This window comes from Symphalangus syndactylus, chromosome 7 (genome assembly GCF_028878055.3).
Source record: "Symphalangus syndactylus isolate Jambi chromosome 7, NHGRI_mSymSyn1-v2.1_pri, whole genome shotgun sequence".
NCBI lineage: Eukaryota > Metazoa > Chordata > Mammalia > Primates > Hylobatidae > Symphalangus > Symphalangus syndactylus.
The window spans coordinates 25,486,520-25,504,858 of record NC_072429.2 but is presented as its reverse complement, the minus strand read 5'-3'; the positions used below and the strand labels follow the sequence as shown (position 1 = coordinate 25,504,858).

The 18,339-nt window shown below is 34.7% G+C and overlaps 1 protein-coding gene across 2 annotated transcripts in view; it reads right to left on the bottom strand.

The window, feature by feature from the left end:
• Nucleotides 1-18,339, bottom strand: part of GABRB2 (gamma-aminobutyric acid type A receptor subunit beta2) — a 262,315-nt gene that overhangs the window by 22,409 nt on the left and 221,567 nt on the right. Inside the window, exon 10 of one of the 2 annotated variants that reach the window (XM_055285373.2) lies at nucleotides 15,327-15,440. The exons of the other annotated variant lie outside the window; for it this stretch is intronic. Within the exon in view, the coding sequence (XP_055141348.1) occupies nucleotides 15,327-15,440 (114 nt within the window). The remainder of the gene's footprint in view (nucleotides 1-15,326; nucleotides 15,441-18,339) is intronic. 2 annotated transcript variants of the gene reach the window in all.

Genomic DNA, 18,339 nt, shown 5'->3' with positions numbered 1-18,339 from the left:
AACTGAAGAAAGATATTTTAAAGCAGCTTCACACGCAATCTGTGATTCAAATGTGCAACTCAGAAAGAGAAATCTGGATTTATATTCCAGCTTTATTTAGTCCTAGTTCTACCACTAACTTGCTTATGTGACCCTGAGCAAGTCACTGAAATTTCTGGGTTTCAATTTCTGTACATAAAAGTGAAACAGTGTCTTCAGGTAGGTTTCCTGTTCTTAAACCTGTGGTAGACACTGCTAATTGATCAGCTGGTCTCAGATTCAACTACAGAATCCTCAATGTAGTTCTCAAGGCAGCAACCAAGAGTCATTCTGAGTTGGTACTTCAGGTATAACTCATTTACATTTCCTAGGATGGATCTTTGCTATTTAATTTAGTCCACAGATCAGCCGCTTTGGCATCTCTGGAAGTTTGTTAAAAATGCAGAATCTCAAGCCTTACCCTAGACCTACTGAATAAGAATCTGCATTTTCATAAGATCCCTATGTCGTTTTTATGCATGTTAAAGATGAACAAGCACTGGGCTAGATAATATCTTAGATCCCTTAAAGTTATAAAAGTCAATGACTATAGGATTTATAAAACAGGTGTTACAGGGAGGAATTTTCCAAGAACCTTGGATAGCTCTCCAAGTCTGCTAAATGGTCTTCATCTATTTGGTAAAGGGTAGAAGAGTTAATCAGTAATGTTTCATGTGTGTGTGTGTGTGCTCCCCTTTCAATCTCAACCAAGGTACTGACTAAATCCTCAGGGGAGTCTAAGATATAGAGGGAACTATGAATTCACCTCAGCCAGGGATGCCTTGGGCAGCTGCAGCCTGATGGCTTCTGTGTGTTTGGCCAATTACACAGTGAATTACCCCAGTGAGTATTTGTCAAATGCACCATCCACTCTCACTCCTCAACTCTCTTGTTAGAATTCTTGTTAATTTGACACAGCCTTGTCAAATATCTCTCTCTTTCATTCTAACACCAAATTACCCTTGGCTCTGAGATCTGTAGATGACAGCAGACAGTGAAAGTTGCTAACTTTATAAAACATAAGCTGCAAGTTGAGTTGGGAAATTAAGAAAATTATAAATTTAGAAAGGTAAGAAGGAAGGTCAACCCCAGCTGATAATCTGATGCTTTGCCAAAGAATAAAATCTCAGCTAGATTCTGGGTCAAATATTGAAAACTCTCAAAACAAAACAAAAAATACCTGGATTCAAATCCCAGGTTTGCCACTAACTAGCTGTGTGAATGAATACGTTACTTTTCTCGGGGCCTCAGCTTTTTCACGTCAGTAAAATTAGAGCACATCAGTAAAACTGAGAATATATCACCTAGTGAACCAGCAAGATTTAAAGTTTTGTGAGCGTTGAGTCGTTTTGGAAATTTGCCGAAATTTGTATTATTAGGCAATCAGAAATTCTGATTCAGCAAATTCAGGGATGAGGGACTTTACATTCTTAGATTGTTGATTCTGATGTTACAGTCTGAGAATGACCCTTTCTGTAAAGTGCTGTTATGGGGCAGTAGACGGTGAGAGATAACCAGAGCACCTGGCCAGCTCCTGGCTTTATGTAAGCTCTTGGTAAACACTAGCTTCTGAAAGACATCATTAGCAGTCCAGATAGTGGAAGTGGCTTGCTCGATTTTACACTGTGGGTAGGAGAAGGGATAGAACCTTTTCTACTGCACCAGAATGGTTTCCTTTGTGCTAGCATTTCTCAGATCAGCTTTGTTGGAATAATGCCAGGGACTGAGGACAGATGCAGGTCAAGCTGTTAAGTCCTATCAAGTCAAGGAATGAGAGGCAGTACTGCAGAATGAGCATGCTATACTGGAGGCCTGGAATAGAGTCTAGTGTTTGTTACATAACTGCTCTGTGACCTTAGACTAGTAACTCCCTCCTCTAGGTATCAGTCTTTTCATTTACGAAATGATAGAATCCTTTAAACTTCTTTCCAAGGTTAAATTACTGTAATTCTACGGTAGACACATATATTCTGGTTGGACTGAGTAGCTCTTTGCGCCCCTCCCCACTACATTTTTTTGAGATGGAATGTACCTTTTACTGTGTGAATCTTTTCCTCAACATGCATCTGAAGAAAACACCTCTGTCCTCTGAAACTCAGCAGCATGTATTATCTGTACCGTAGACTATTCATTCTGATTAACGATTCAAAAAACACCACCACCAAGACAGTGGACTGACTGTGCCGTTAGATTGAGAGAGCCAATGCTACTGAATTTAGAAATAGATCTTAGGAAAATGGGAAAAGTCAGAGTTCTGCCCTTGTGATCACTTTCCTGGTAGATATCAACTTCAAAGTTACCACCTTCCAAATGGCAGCTGCTGTTCCAAGCACTTCCCCTGTGCTTCTTCAAGTGATCCTTAAGACATGTTTCCAGGGTGGGACTGTAAGCCCCATTTTACAAATGAGGGAACTGGGGCTCTGAGCGCTTTCCTATCCTCACATAGTGATTAAGGGACAGTCTTGGGGCTTGGATTCTGGGCTTTCTCCAATCCCTAATCGAGTAGGTTTGATTATGTTCAGGACTGCCCGTGCTCTTAACTGTTGGCTTGGTCTCCGAGAGCATTAGTTTAATAAATATTTGCTGATCAACACATTGGTGATGTGCCTCCCAAACTTTGTGAGAAAAGTTTCATGTTATACTGCAGCTGGCTGCATCAGGGTAGCAACGTGAAGCTGAAAGGCTCTCACGGGAATGCAGCCCATGTCTGTGGCTTCAGAGACCAACATTCTCCACTAAACAACTGAAGTCAACAATCCTGGATCACAGGCTAAGGAAATCTGAAATCCTCTATCACATGTGAGGACTCACTATTACAGTATGCTTTCAAGGTGGCAGCTGGGGTTAGCAGGCTTGCCCTCTCATGACTCATAGATGCTTAACCTGAACCCTCTTTAGGGAGCCACAGTAGGTACCCTCTGACTCAAGGCTGAATGCCCACTTTAGTGCTCTTGAAACCGATCCAACTTCCAGAAATTTTCTGTAGTAGAAGCTAGCAGAAATGTTGAGAGGCAAAGAGACAGCTTGTTTATTGCTGAGGGAGATTTCAGGATTATGTCAGGTCCATTTTTATTATGTCTCCCTAGGTGCCCTTTGCCAAAACTAAATAAACATCAAGTAATCCTACAAACCTCTTCTTAGCAGAGGCCATAAGAAGTTCCTAATTTCTATAAGAGCACAAGACTTGCTGGAGGTATTGTACTTGTTTTATTTCGACAAAATAATTGAATATTAATAATAAAATGGTAATAAAAAATAATGCCAACCCTTGATTCCCAAAGCTGTCCATGGAAAACAGTTTCTCTCTCTCTCTCTCTCTCCCTGCTCTTTCTGCCGTCTCCCTCCCTTACTCCCTTTGTTCTTTCCCTCCTTCCTTCCTTCCTTTTCTTTCAATAAATAGTCCATAATCTTTCCAGAATTTTCTCAGTGAGAACTACTTTCATGATACCAGAATTTCCTAGGATCTGCTATCGATCTATTGACAGATAAAAAAGAAAAGAAGGAAATAAATTAAATGTTAATAATATATGTAAGTCTCATACTAACTTTGGGGGCTTTAAAAAGGTAATCTTTGTCTTAAGATTGAAAACTATGGCACATTTTTCCTTAAAGGCTATGTTAATAATCCACTAGAGGTGGGTTTGGCTTCTGGTAGTGATCTAGTAATATGGTAAAAGTATGTTACTGTTGTTGTGTTTCAAATTCTAGAATAAAAATTGAGCACAAAAATAGGCAAAATATTACTGCATGCTTTGAAAAAACCACACAGCATTACATATAAACTTTTTTGTGATTTATTATATTTGGTTTAGTGCTGAGCTAGGTATTCTGACAGAATAAATATGTTTATAAAATTTAACTCATTGATTGTGATTCTTATGCTTGGAAGAAACCCAATTGAAAGAAAATTAGTCATAGTTAAGTCTTGCACTATTTGCAGGGCAGAAGATGTCCAGGTTCACTGAATCAGGTTCGATTTAGAGAGAAACTGACTGCATTAATAAAATACATGGCAGGAAGATTCAAGGGCTTTGGTCCTGGGAGCCTGTTTCATCAATGACTTCCTAGGTGTCTTTTTTCATTTTCTCATCTATAAAATGGGGATTATATCTACCTTCTGTATATCTAGTGATTATTGAGATAAATGAAAACTATATCAGGACCCATTATTATTATAATCTAATGTGCCCGACTGCTTGGTTATTTATTACTTTACAACTTACAAAATGTATAATTTGCATTCTAATTTATCCAGTGTAAGAAGCATCTTTTTATGGATTTTTAAATTATTATTTGTTATAGATACATAGTAATTATACATATTTATGGTGTACATGTGATATCTTGATACATACAAGGTGTAATTATCAAATCAGAGAAATCAACCACCTCAAACATGTATCATTTCCTTGTGTCAAGAACATTTTAGGTCTTCTTGCTATTTTGAAATATACAATACATCTTTATAGATGCATCATTTTTAGGATGGAAATCACGTCCAAAGCACATTAAATTGTTGCTAACACAAGGAATTATTTTATAATATTTCTTTCCATAGACATTTTTCATATTTCCAAAAGGAAACTTATTAAAGAGAATAGGTTTTAAATAACAGTAAGATGTATACTCTATGTAAGTGTCTATAAATTGCACATTAATTACCACTCATTTGTAGTAGAAATAAATGAAAGTAGGTTTATTTGAAAGGAGGTAATGAGACTTATGAAATGCAGGCAAGGAAACAATGAGTATCTTAGAGCTATGTAATTTTGAGGTTACTGGATGAGATCTAGATGATCACATCCTTATTTTTTGACAGAAGTTGACATTTCTGATATCACATATATGGCTCCTCAGAGTTGAGACCTGAAGCCTGAGACTCCTGAACCTCTCAGTCTGCTGCACTGAGGTAGATAATTAATTTGTCTTCATGAAGACCCATATCTGCAGAGCCATGAGCAACACTGCTATACGTACATCCAAGATTGGAAAAAAAAATATCAGAGGTGCCTTTGTCTAAATGTGTCACTGGAATCTTGACTCTCTGGTGACAGCATTGCAAGAAAGGCGGTCAGCATGGGTTTGCCTACACCCAGGGCAGGGCAGTTACTGTTCAGGTTTAGCTATTCTTTCTTTTTGTTTATTTTTACTTTCCTTCCTCCTTTACTTACATCCTCTTTTTCTCTTCCTTGTCTTTTTTCCTTTCTTTCTTTGTTTCTCCCTCTCATTTATTCATTCATTCTTTCTTTCTTTTTGACATCGAGTCTCTGTCGCCCAGGCTGGAGTGCAGTGGTGCAATCTTGGCTCAGTGAAAACCACCTCCATCTCCCAGGTTGAAGCGATTCTCCTGCCTCAGCCTCCTGAGTAGCTGGGATTACAGGTGCCTGTCATTACGCCTGGCTAATTTTTGTACTTTTAGCAGAGACAGGGTTTCACCATGTTGTCCAGGATAGTCTTGAACTCCTAACTTCAGGTGATCCACCTGCCTCGGCCTCCCAAACTGCTGAGATTACAAGTGTGAGCCCTTTCATTCTTACTTGACAGCAATAATCATTAGAAATCACTAGAAACGTTTAATGTGATATTTACATGGGGTCGTAATTATCTTGTGTTATTCCAGTTAAAGGCTATATAAATTGGAAAAAGTAGGAATTTTATTTGTGTGTGATTTGTATGTGTGTGGCAGGTGAGTGTGTGTGTGTGCATGACAGAGAGAGAAAACAACAACGTAATGAAAAGATCATACTGGCAAGTCAGGCGAGAATATGCACACAGACACACACTCACACACTTATGTATTTTAAAAGTGATATATACTAGTTGTAACAATTACTTAATGAGTACAGTGTATGTTATTTGGGTGATGGATAACCCAAAAGCCCTGGCTTGACCATTATTAAATTTATGCATGTAGCAAAATTGCATCTGTGCCCCATAAATTTATACAAATGAAACAAAAACAAAAACAAACACTTTAGAAAGATATAAACAGAAAAGCAGAAGTGCCCCTACCATCCCATCCCACTCTCCAAATGTAACCACTGGGGAAAAAGTTCTAAAATAAGTAAATGATGCTTGTGACTCGTTTTACTTCTGGAAAAATATAAAGCTGATCATTCTTGCACTAACAATAACTCATCGTTCAAGATGCATTAAATGCAGAACATGAAACAATAAATTAGCTATTTTAAAAGTCTCAGAAAAATTTACAAGACGATATGCTTAACCTAGCATTCCAAGAGGAATTTAGCTATTCCAGAAAACCTACAGAGTATAATAGAATAAGTACATGGACAATTTAAAAATTAAAAGCTTGTCATAGCATGAATGAGAGCTTGGGGAAAAATATCTGAAATACACATATTAATAAATGTTAATATTTTATTATACCTAGAACTCTTGAAACTGAAAACAAAATAGCCCTTAATAAAAGTGGGTAAGAATAAGAATAGGCAATTCACAGGGAAGCCAATTCAAACTGCATATGAATATATGAAAAAATGCTCAATATTTTAAGAAATATGATAAATACAAGTTAAAATAACAAGATTATACCCATTATAAACTGCAAAGAGCAACAAACAATCAGTGCTGCTGAAGGGAAAGTGAGAAAGAGGGTCTTATAGATGCATAAATCGTTATTTTATATATATATATATATATATATATATATATATGTATATGAAAACTGTTGCAAAGTACTGCTGGTGTTTTTTTCTCAGGAAGATTGGGATTCAGAGAGTTTTACTTTCTTATATTTTTAACTATTATGTAAATAGTTTTTAATGTGCTTTAAAAACGTAATTAGAAAGAAAAAAATATGGTCACTGTAAAAGGAAAAGATTTATCTGATAAGATTGGTAAGAGACAGAGAAAATATATATAGAAAATAAATATTTTTGCAAGGTTAAGAATACTATCATTCTTTTATAGACTCTGAATTTTCTGCCATGTTTTATCTAATCCATGTTTATTAAAACACTTATACATGATTTTTTGCCTTTTATGTATTTCTTCCTATTTTTAGAAAAATATTTCAATCTTTGACTTATCTAAAATTTAATTTGGAGAAAGGGGTAGGTTAGATATATGGTATTATGTTTAAATGCTCCCAAATCATTGCTCACTGTTTATTGAATAATTCACAGATTTCCAATGACATGAAATTATACTTTTATTAAGAACTTAAATTTGTTATGCTTTAAGTTAATTTGTTTCCTTTACATAGAGAACATTGGGCCAGTGCTATATTGCATTCACTGCTGTGATTTTATCAGTCACTTAAACTTCTAGTACAAAAATTCTTCTCTAAAATTTTTCACTTTCTGGATTCCTCCCATACATACTTTTCTTTCAAATAAACTTTAGAGTTATTGGGTCAAATTTCTAAAATAAACCACCAAAGAAATAAAATAAAAAATAAAACCCACTGGTTTCCAATGACATCACACAAAGCTCATAGAATACTTTAGAAAAAACTGATCTCTTATAAATTTTACCTTTAAAAAATACTTTAAAAAAACACAAAGTTTTCTTTTATTAAAATCTTATTACTGCGAAAAGGGCTCTTTTCTTCCCTTCCATTATATTTTTGTTATTGTTTATATATTCTCTATATAGGAAAAAAGCTGTGAGAACTTCCCAAACTTCTCATATTGTTCTAAGTCTTTCCCAGTTCATTCCCTTAAATTTTGTTTGAATAAATTGTTGTTGTTCTTGTTTAAGAGTAAAATTATTTCTTATCCTTTTCCAATATTCCTTACTTTCCCTAATGTAACTTTATTAGCTGTGTTTTTTTTTTTTTAAATAAACAATAGTGGTGATGGTGGGCATCCATTTCTTGTTCTAGCCTGAACAGTTCCATCCTAAGCCAAGAGGTGAGAGTCAGACTTTTTCATAAGACAGGTAGATAAAGAGAAATAAAGAGAGAGACCTAGGCAAAGAAGCATTCTTCACTTTCTAATTTCCTAAGAGATTTTAAATTTATAACCAAGAATGAATATTAAATTTTTGTTAATTTTTGTTAATGTCCTTTTCGGTATCTATGGAAATGGTACAATATAAAAATATATATATTTTATATATTTATTTTTTATATATACATAAAGTTTTTCACCCTTTCAACTCATCTATATGGAAAATATTATTACCCTTATAATTTGAAATAGCACTCTGTGGTTATGATGTAGTTTGCTTTCTGTATTTTCTGTATTTCAGTTGAAAAGTTAATTTCAAAAAATTTTCCCCACTAATGTTCACCAGTGAAGTGGGTCCATTGTTTCCTTCACATACTTCTGTTTTTGAAATACAGTTTTGTACCTTATTTATGTTATGTGACCATCTAAATCATTTGGAAGTTTTTCCTTCTCTTTGCTATTATTTACAAGAGTTTAAACACTACTAGAGGTATTTGAATTTTCATGTCTGATAGAATTCATTGTTGAAATCTTAGGGGCTAGATGCTCTTTTTGAGTGGGAGTTATATTTTTCTGTCAATTTTGTTAAGTTCATCTTAGTTAATTGGTCTGTTTTTCTTTTCTATTTCATCTAGGCTAATTTTTTTCTAACTCATATTTTCTAAGGATGTCATGAATTATATATTCACATTTTCTAAGATCTTTGCATAGTTTTCTTTTAATTTCACCTTAATGTTTAATTATTATGCTTTTAAAAATTACTGCCTTGGTATATTCATATTGTCTTCCTCTTTGTTTCCTTAATAGCCTTTTCCTTTATCGATTATGTCTTTATTTTACTTGTGGGTTATTTTATTCTGATTTTCTAATTTGTTAATTTATAATTGATCTTGATTATTCCTTCTGCTTTATTTAGGTATTTTGTTGCTGAACTTTTTCTAACTTCTTAAATTGTATGTTTAATTCAGTTTTTAAAATTACTTGCCAGAAAGATGTTTTAAGCTATGGCCATCTCACTGTTAACTAATTTAACCACACAACTGATGATTAATTATGTAGTATTTAAAATTAATATTATTTTCTAAATGTTCTTCAATTTAATTTTTATTGTCTCTTTGACACGTGACTTGTACATAAAAGAGTTTATACAAATAGTAAAATTTATAATTACACCACTTAACGTTTCTGTCATCTCCTCCTTTGATTTCCTATCACTTCAATTTATTTGGGTGCTATTTTGATTTGAATTATATGATTTATAATGATTATATCTTTATTTGGGATAGTAATTATGATTATTAAAACTATCTCTTGGTTGTGATACTTTTATTTTAAGTTCATCTTTATATGGCAATAATGATCAATTCTCAGCTTTCTTCAGATTTGTAATTGCCTCATTTCCTTTTTTCCCATGACTTTATTTGGAACATTTTCTAATAACTTTAAAAATATCTCTATTAAAAAGCATTTTGTTGGGTTGGTTGCTAGATTCAGTCTGAGAATCTTATTCTTTCCAGAGATGAGTTGATATATGCTCTACACAGAGAAACTTGGCCTTAATTTTGTCATCTGAATTTATGCTCTAAATTAGCTTTCCAGTCATTCTTATCTCTATTTCTGACATCAAGATTTAGCTACATCATCTGTATCTTTCTTCGTTTCCTTCAGGTTACGAAGGGTTTTTGTAAGATTTATTATCAGTTTTTACATCTTCTACTATAATGGTCCTCAGGCTGTCATGCTGTAGTGTATACCACAAAAACCTGGGGCATAGAAAAATGTAGATTACTAAGCTTTCCCCACTAAAGATTTTGATCTATACTGTCTCAGGTAGAATCTACTTTTAAGCAGATGTCCCAAGTGACTCTCATGTTGGCAATCTATGATAGATCCCTTGAGAAACACTGTCATAATGGTGATCTATGTTATCTATGCTAATTTTATTATTTAACTTCTGGATTCATAAACTCTAAAAAGAGTAAATACTAAGTTCTTGTCACAAATTAGCAAACAAACATCTTCTCTCTCCTCAAAAATACCACTGCATAATTTTAATTTACATTATAAGATTATTTTCCTGTTTCACTGTTTTACACATATTTAGTGTCTAGCTTTTTAAAACATTTCAACTCTGTTTTATTTGGAAACCTTAACTCCTGGGCATGAATAGCTTTAGTTCTACATGTTATCTTTAGTTCTAAATGCCAGCACACCGGTCTTTCCCGTTCCAAAGTTCCTAATTTTGACTACCTTTTACCGGAGGCTAGATTGTTATATTACAATATTCTTTCCCACAAATAAGGACTCATGGATGCTATTCCTTAATACCTTGCAAATTGAGGATAAAGTATCTTTCATTTGTCATTATGTGTCAATAGTAATAACTTAGGTTATACTTTCTCCCTCTCAGAAACTTATAAGAAATTTTCCATTGTCTAACAATATTTAACATTGCTGTGGAGTATATTGAAACCTAACTTTTTTTTCTCCCTTGTATGTCATTCACTTTTTCTTACTGGAAGTTTAGTAATTTCAGAGGAATATAATAAGTAGTTAAATAGGCTGTATAATTTTTAACCTTGGAACCCATTACATCCTTTTAAACTTGTTATACATACCTGTAAATAAATAAATTAATGTGATTATTAATTAATTTCAAATGGTACTAATAGGTACAGCAAAACTTTTCCAGGGAACAACCTGGTAATTAGTGGGATTAATTACTTTCATTACATATATGTACAAATACAGAATATACAGCATAGTAGTTAAGTATGTAGCTTCTGTAGTCATATTTTCTGTTCAACCACTGCTTAGTTCTCTAACATTAAGAAAGTTAATCATGTTCTCCGGGTCTTAGCTCACTACTCATAAGAATATAATGATAACAATATGGGGTAACAATAAAGACTGATGTAATATATGTAAATTGTCTAAGTACATAGTAGGTATTCAAGAAAGGTTTATTATGTTATATTATTATTATTTTAAGATAGAGTCTCCCTCTTTCACCCAGGCTGGAGAGCAATGGTGCAATCTTGGCCCACTGCAACCTCCACCTTCAAGGCTCAAACAATTCTACTGTCTCTGCCTCCCTTGTAGCTGGTACTACAGGCATGTGCCACCATACCCAGAAAATTTTTGTACTTTTTCTAGAGACGGTATTTTACTATGTTGCCCAGGCTGGTCTTGAACTCCTGGGATCAAGTGATCTGCCTGCCTCAGTCTCCCAAAGTGCTGGGATCACAGGTGTGAATCACTGTGCCTGGTGAAGAAGTGTTTATTATTATCAGCATTTTTATAATAAGATTCTGACATTAGACTTAAATATTTTTTTCTATTCCATTTTTTCCATTCTTTACTAACATTAAGGTTCTGCACGGTTAATCCACAGTACCTGTTCTGTATATTTATTATGCTTCCTCTAAGAGATTTTTATCTATACAACTTTTTCCTCTGCATTTGGCATGATTTACTACAGCCTGCCTTGATTTTTTGGCCAAATTGATTATCTTTCTTACTGTTTTAGATTGATTTGTTAGTTTCTATAAGGATTGCTTTGCCTTCATTTTTCCTCTTTTAATCTCTTCTTGTTTATTATTTTATTTTTGATTTTTGGTTTCACATATTCTTTCAATTTTGGTGAGAAAATATGTTGTTACAGGAAGTTTTAATTTATCTTGAAATATACTTTTTAAGTACTTTTAAATACATTTTTAGTATCTTGAAATATACTTTTTTTTTTTTTTTCGAGACAGAGTCTTGCTCTGTCTTCCAGGCTGGAGTGCAGTGGTGCGATCTCAGCTCACTGCAACCTCCACCCCCCGGGTTCAAGCATTCTCCTGCCTCAGCCTCCCTAGTAGCTGGGATTATAGGCACCCGCCACCACACCCAGCTAATTTTTTGTATTTTTAGCAGAGACAGGGTTTCACCATGTTGGCCAGGCTGGTCTAGAACTCCTGACCTCAAGTGATCCACCCGCTTCAGCCTCCCAAAGTGCTGGGATTATAGGCGTGAGCCACTGCGCCCAGCCAAAATACACTTTTTTTAAAAATATAAGAGTCATGGCCAGATGCGGTGGCTCACGCCTGTAATCCCAGCACTTTGGGAGGCCAAGGCGGGCGGATCACGAGGTCAGGAGATCGAGACCATCCTGGCTAACACGGTGAAACCCCGTCTCCACTAAAAATATGAAAAATTAGCTGGGCGTGGTGGCAGGCGCCTGTAGTCCCAGCTACTCGGGAGCCTGAGGCAGGAGAATGGCGTGAACCCGGGAGGTGGAGCTTGCAGTGAGCTGAGATCGTGCCACTGCACTCTGGCCTGGGCGAAAGAGCAAGACTCCGTCTCAAAAAAAAAAAAAAAATGTATATATAAGAGTCATTATCTGTCTTTGCAGGTTGAGGTCTTCTCCTTGCCTTCCCCATGTGGTAGTTGTCTCGCATAGCTGTCACGCTGTTTCTTTGTTCAGATGCTTCATCTTGATGGAGACATTGCTACTGGGTTTTCCCATATGTTCACTTATAATTTAGGTAGATTTCTTTCGATTCTGCTTGCACTAATTACTGGACCTGCTTATGCATCTCTGCATCTTTGCAGAGCCTCAGTTTGAGCTGGGTGTTGATAGTTTTTATTTTATTTTTCTATTGCCATTTTATTATCGACAGCTTTTGGAAAGAGAGGATAGAGACTACACACAGGATTTTGGATTCTTCTCTCTCTCGTCTTCTCCAGCACTTATCACAACTGGACCAAGTTAAACATGTTTTCTGTTTCTTCCTCATTTGTGGGAGTGCAAGGTAATTGTGTGCATATACACTGTGTGTATGTGTTTGTACGTATGTGTGTGTACTACCACACTCTCAGATAGCTATTAGGTATGTAAACTATCATAGAACCTTTCTAGTGAACAACCTAACAATATATATCACCACTTTAGAGTCATATAACTTTGAACCTAGCAAATCCATTTTAAGAAATATATCAGGAACAATGGTGTGTAAACTTGTCGGCAATGTGATGTTTATTTTATAGTTGTTTATAATGGAAAATCACTTAGAAACAATGCAAACATCAAACAATAGATGCTCATTGAATATATGTTAAATAAATTATGGCACACATATTCAATTACATATCTTATAGCAATTAGAAATGGTGTATACTTATACTAAAAGACATGAAAGGGTAAGTAGGAAATAACTGTATACAGAAGAGTAGAATATGATTTTTATATAAAATATGTCATTAAATGTGAATAAAAGGCATAGTTGATAGTGATTATGTCTGTGTGGGAGTGTGCAGGTGATTTTCACTACCTTTTGTGTAATTTTAGGAATGACCATGAATTTGTTTTGTAATCAGAAAAAAAGTTATACAACTAAATAAAATCTGAGAAAGATGCACAATCCCTGCCACCATCTCCAGAATAATTACAACTATTATTTGAATGTCCTTTGCGTGGTACTACACAAGGCCGTTAGTATAATTATCTCACTTATTCTTCTCAGCAGTTCTACAAGACAGAAATTAGTATTTTTAGTTTTCAGTTGAGGAATTAAAGCTTGGAAAGGTTAAACATGTCTAATGTCACACAGCTTATAAATGACAATGCTGGAATATGAACCCAGTTCATATAACTATAAAATCCACTAATCTTCCCAGTACCTTTTGCAATTGTGACATATATCTTGATGCTCTTACAGGTTGCAAGCTTCCTAGAAAGCTCGTTATTTGAACTTTCAAATACTAGACCTTATTTCATAGTGTGAACTTAAAAGAGGACTCAAAGGACAGCATAAAGACATACTCAACATAGAAAAGTATAAAAACAAAAGACGTTAGACTTCATATTTCAATGTATAAAATTCATTTTTCATTGAACATTTTTGTTAATATGATACTTTATGAGATAGAGGAAGAGGTCTTAACAAATTAGTGTTCAAATCATGGGATAAGAGAGTATTAACTCTTCCAAACCATCAACTGCACAATTTAATGCACCAATGAGCAAATTTTCAAAAATATCCTCATCATTTGAGGATATCCTGAATTTTCATGTGGTTTTACTCAGTCTTTACAATAATCATGTAGTGTGTTTGATTTTGGTTTTCAGAAATACAGCCTTCTTCAATCATTTTCATCATAAATCCAACTTTCATACATGTTTTCTTCTACATAATTAACAATTGACCCAGAATAATGCCCAATCAAATCAGTCTACTTTAATTTCAACAAGCGTAACTAAAGTTAAAAAATAAGGACAGCAGCAACAACATAAATGAGATAGTCTGAGAGCACAGACATAGTAGGTGATGGAATGTTTAGGGGATTGGAACAAAAAAGAGTGATTAACAAAATTTCAAACATCTCTTCCATAATTTAATTATTACTATTTACTAGACTTTGTTACTATATAACACAAGTAATGAGGTCAAAAAGTGACAAAATACCAGCACAAAGGAGCAATTCAGTAGTTTATCCATTCTGTCCCCAGCCCAATGGCAACAACATGATGTATTAAAGATTCTGGAGTCAAAGCCACAAAATTAAGGGATAGCCTGATACTTAGAAAATATAACAATGGAAGCATTTCTGGCATCAAGTCCTCATAGAAAAGATTCACAAATATCCAATATCATTTGCTAAACACTGGAGTTGAACAAGTAGTAGATGATAGGGTGGAATGGTGACAATTATCATTTTCCTCCTCCAATTTGGAGGGCAATATGAATGACAACTTGCCAATTAAGATCACCAACACATGAGGATTCAGAAACTATGAGTCAAAAACAGGCTTTCTTTAGAGTTCATTTAAGTCAAGAGTTTTGGTAAACAACAATGTCAATTATTGGCTTTTATCTATCATTATAATAATGATGAGCCTGCCAATACAATACCTATCTGTAAAATAAGTAACAAGAAATCAACAAGGACTTGATGCAAGCACAACATTCTTAGACACAAGTTAGTAATGTAGACAAAATTTCTGAATCCTCAGCCAACCAACAAAAGAAATGTTTAATTCACCTATTCAATCCAAAGAGTCTGAAAAAAGCAAACACAACAACAAAACTAAGAAATAATGACACTCTTGTCCTCTCAGTACAAATGAAAAGGATTCTCAAAATACAATCCATTTAATTTCTTTCCCTAACACAGCAATAATTCCTGAGCGAAACGCTGAAGCTTAGGTTCACCAAAGCTATACTGAGAAAGCAAACCTAGGAAAGTCCCAGTAAGGTCTCCTGAAAAAGTTTTAACTTATCCCCAAGACTCTGTGGATACATGTTCATAGGTTATCTGCAAAGACCCCACACATTTTTTAAGGGAACAGCTAAACAAATTGGCCCCAACAGAAATACAAATAAATGGATTAAAAACTGGCTATCTAACCGTATACAGAGAGAAATCGTAATTGGTAGTCCGTCTAGTTGGGGAGAGGTTTCCAGTAGGGTCCCACAAGGATCGATATTGGGTCCCATTTTGTTTAATATCTTTATAAAAAATCTGGAAGACAAAGTAGAGAATGTGCTAATTAAGTCGATTGATGCTACTAGATTAGGCCTGATGGTTAAAGTAAATTGGATATAGATAAATGCTACTGGCCTTTAGAAATCCTTTAGATAAAGGCTAACAGAGAATGGGAATTTGAGTAAGTTTTTAAAAAATGTTTGAAAAGCATCAAATTCCAAGCAGTAGAAATAAATTGATTGAAAATATCTTAATGGCTTTACATTAGAAAAGATTACACACAATGGATAAAGACAACACAAAGAGTCACAGCACCCATGAATGCAGAATAAAGAACACCCTTAAATGGAGATCTCTGTGGTGCAGCTTTAGTTAGAAAACTGTTGGCTGCAGGTGCATTTGATATGTGCAAGTACCATGGTGGTAAAAAGGCAAGAATAACTTGATTCTCAAATATGCATGTTCTTAGTATTTGGCAGAAAAATAAACAAGGAAACAATATAAAGCTTAAAAGAAAAGTAAGGGGAGTTGAAACTTGAAGCTATAGGCAAGAACAGTGGGTGAAATCAATCAAAAGCAAATTCCATTAGGAGACACACACACACACACACACACACACACACAAACTAGAAGAATGCAAGGGAAAATTGGAAAGACTCTCCTAGCATTAGAATAAAGATCATGTTTAAACTTCTCAAAAGGACACTTGGGAAAAATATTCCATAGACCTCATGTTGGTTTAAAGTTTATTTTTAAAATCTTATTACTTTACTACTTAACTTGTCACATGAAGACAACGGTGAAAGTGACACTTGCTTATAAACTTTCATGTGCAGGTAGCTGGGATTTTTCAGGTGAAATCAACTGAGTTGGAATACATAAACTAACATGGAATTAGCTTTTCAGTTTTTGTTTGTTTTTCATGTTTTTTTTTTTTTTTTAATTTGCCAGCACACTTGTATGTACACTGGAGAAGGACAGAAAAATCCAGATCATAACTTTTAAAAGCTTGCTATGTGACCTTGGCTATTTCACCTCCTTTAGGCACATAGGCTTTTACATCAGTGAAATGACAGGATGGGAATTATTTTAAGAGCTGCAAATTCACTTATTAAAACAAAAACTTAAGAAAAGCTAATACAAAAAAGAGGCTGAAAAAAATGCGGCAGCATCTGCTGAATCAACACTGGGCTCCCACCTGGGCAGGCTTCCCGTTTTCAACCCTCCCTGACCTCAGGACAGAGCACAGTTCAAAATCACTTTAGATAATCTGACACACTCCTTCCATCTTTAGGAAATCACCAAAGGAAGGTGAAAAATTTAATCCTACTCCTGATTTTCCCAGAGCAGCCAACAATGCTTAGCTGATTATAAGTGCTTGATCTTGGAAAAAAAAATAACTATAGAATTACAGTTGAAAAGAAGGGACATTCTTGATAAGAAATGGAGTGGTATTATTCATGATGCTGGCACAAAAGACAGCACCGCATAATCAGGAGCAATATGGACCTCCTCTAACCTTTCATGCCGGGTGAACAAAGAAACAGTGGGAGTCTGGAAAGTTTGATGGTCAGCGTTTTGTTTTAATCTAATCAAAATGGGTTGTAGGTTTTCTGCTGTAAGAAATAATTAATAAAGTTTGATGCAGTTGATTTGCTATAGATTTTACAGCTAATACCCTTTGAAAAATGATTTTCTTCATTTAACTTTAAAACTTCTAACATAAAACATTCCTGTCTAAACAATACACTGCTTTAGGGATGCTACTGCATTCCACATGGTAGAGCATGTAGAAAACACACGCTAGCATCACCAATAAGTATGGGGACTGCAAATTTTATTTTAAAAAGTGATAATGCCTACCACTTATTATATTTTAATATTTTATTAATATTTATCACTTACTGAGTGCTTACCATGTATTGAGGACTATATTACCCTATTTCCACATTATCACAATTATGTTCATGAATAACTTTACAAGAGAGGAATTAACCCTGTTTCACAGATGAGAAAACTAAAGGGCCAGAGAGGCTAAATTTTTTGTCTACTGTCACACAGTTGTTAAATGGGAAGGTAAATACTGAACTTGAAAGACTCTAAAATATTTGTTCAGAACCATTGTTCTAAATCATGACTTATGATGTCTTGATTCTTACACATGCTGCTCAAAGAAAATGGAGAAACAACTTTGCTAAAGAATATTTAGACGACAAGGATATTATTTTTTCAGTACCTCAGTTTCTCATGTTTGAAAACATGAAGTTACCGGGAAGCTATCCTGAGCACTTCCAAATGTGTAGCAGCAACCTGGGCCTCTACATACTAGATACCAGTAGGAAACCTCATCCCTTAGTTTTTACAATGAAAGATGTCTCCAGACAATGCCTAATGCCCTCTGGGAGAAGAAAATGCCCCTGTTTTGAGAACCATTGAAAAATACTAAATAATCTCTGGTATCTTTTTTGTTCTCTCATTATTCCATCACTTGAACTGTAGGGTCTACCTTCAGCCAAGAGGATAGGCTTTTCACCGCTATGGGGTAACTGCCTAGTGAACTTTTCTCTATTTCCATTTTAGAACTATCTGAAGCTCTGCAGGTTCAGTTTGTATAAAATCTCCTCTCTCTAGGTCTTAACTTTATCATTTAAATGCAAATTGGTATAAAAAATAGGGTAGATGAAAGTGAAGAGATCAGATGTTATTAAGTCAGCCTTGCATTATGCAATTGATTTAGACTCATTTGAAGTCCTATGAGATAGCATTATTTGTTTGTTTGTTTGTTTATTTATTTATTTATTTATTTATTTATTTATTCTCTTTTCGTCTCTAAGACTACTATGTCAGGAAAATCAGAAAATAGGTTTAGAAAATACTCTTTCATTTGACAGCCTGCGAGAACCATAATGGTAAATTGGAATCTATTGGCAGATTC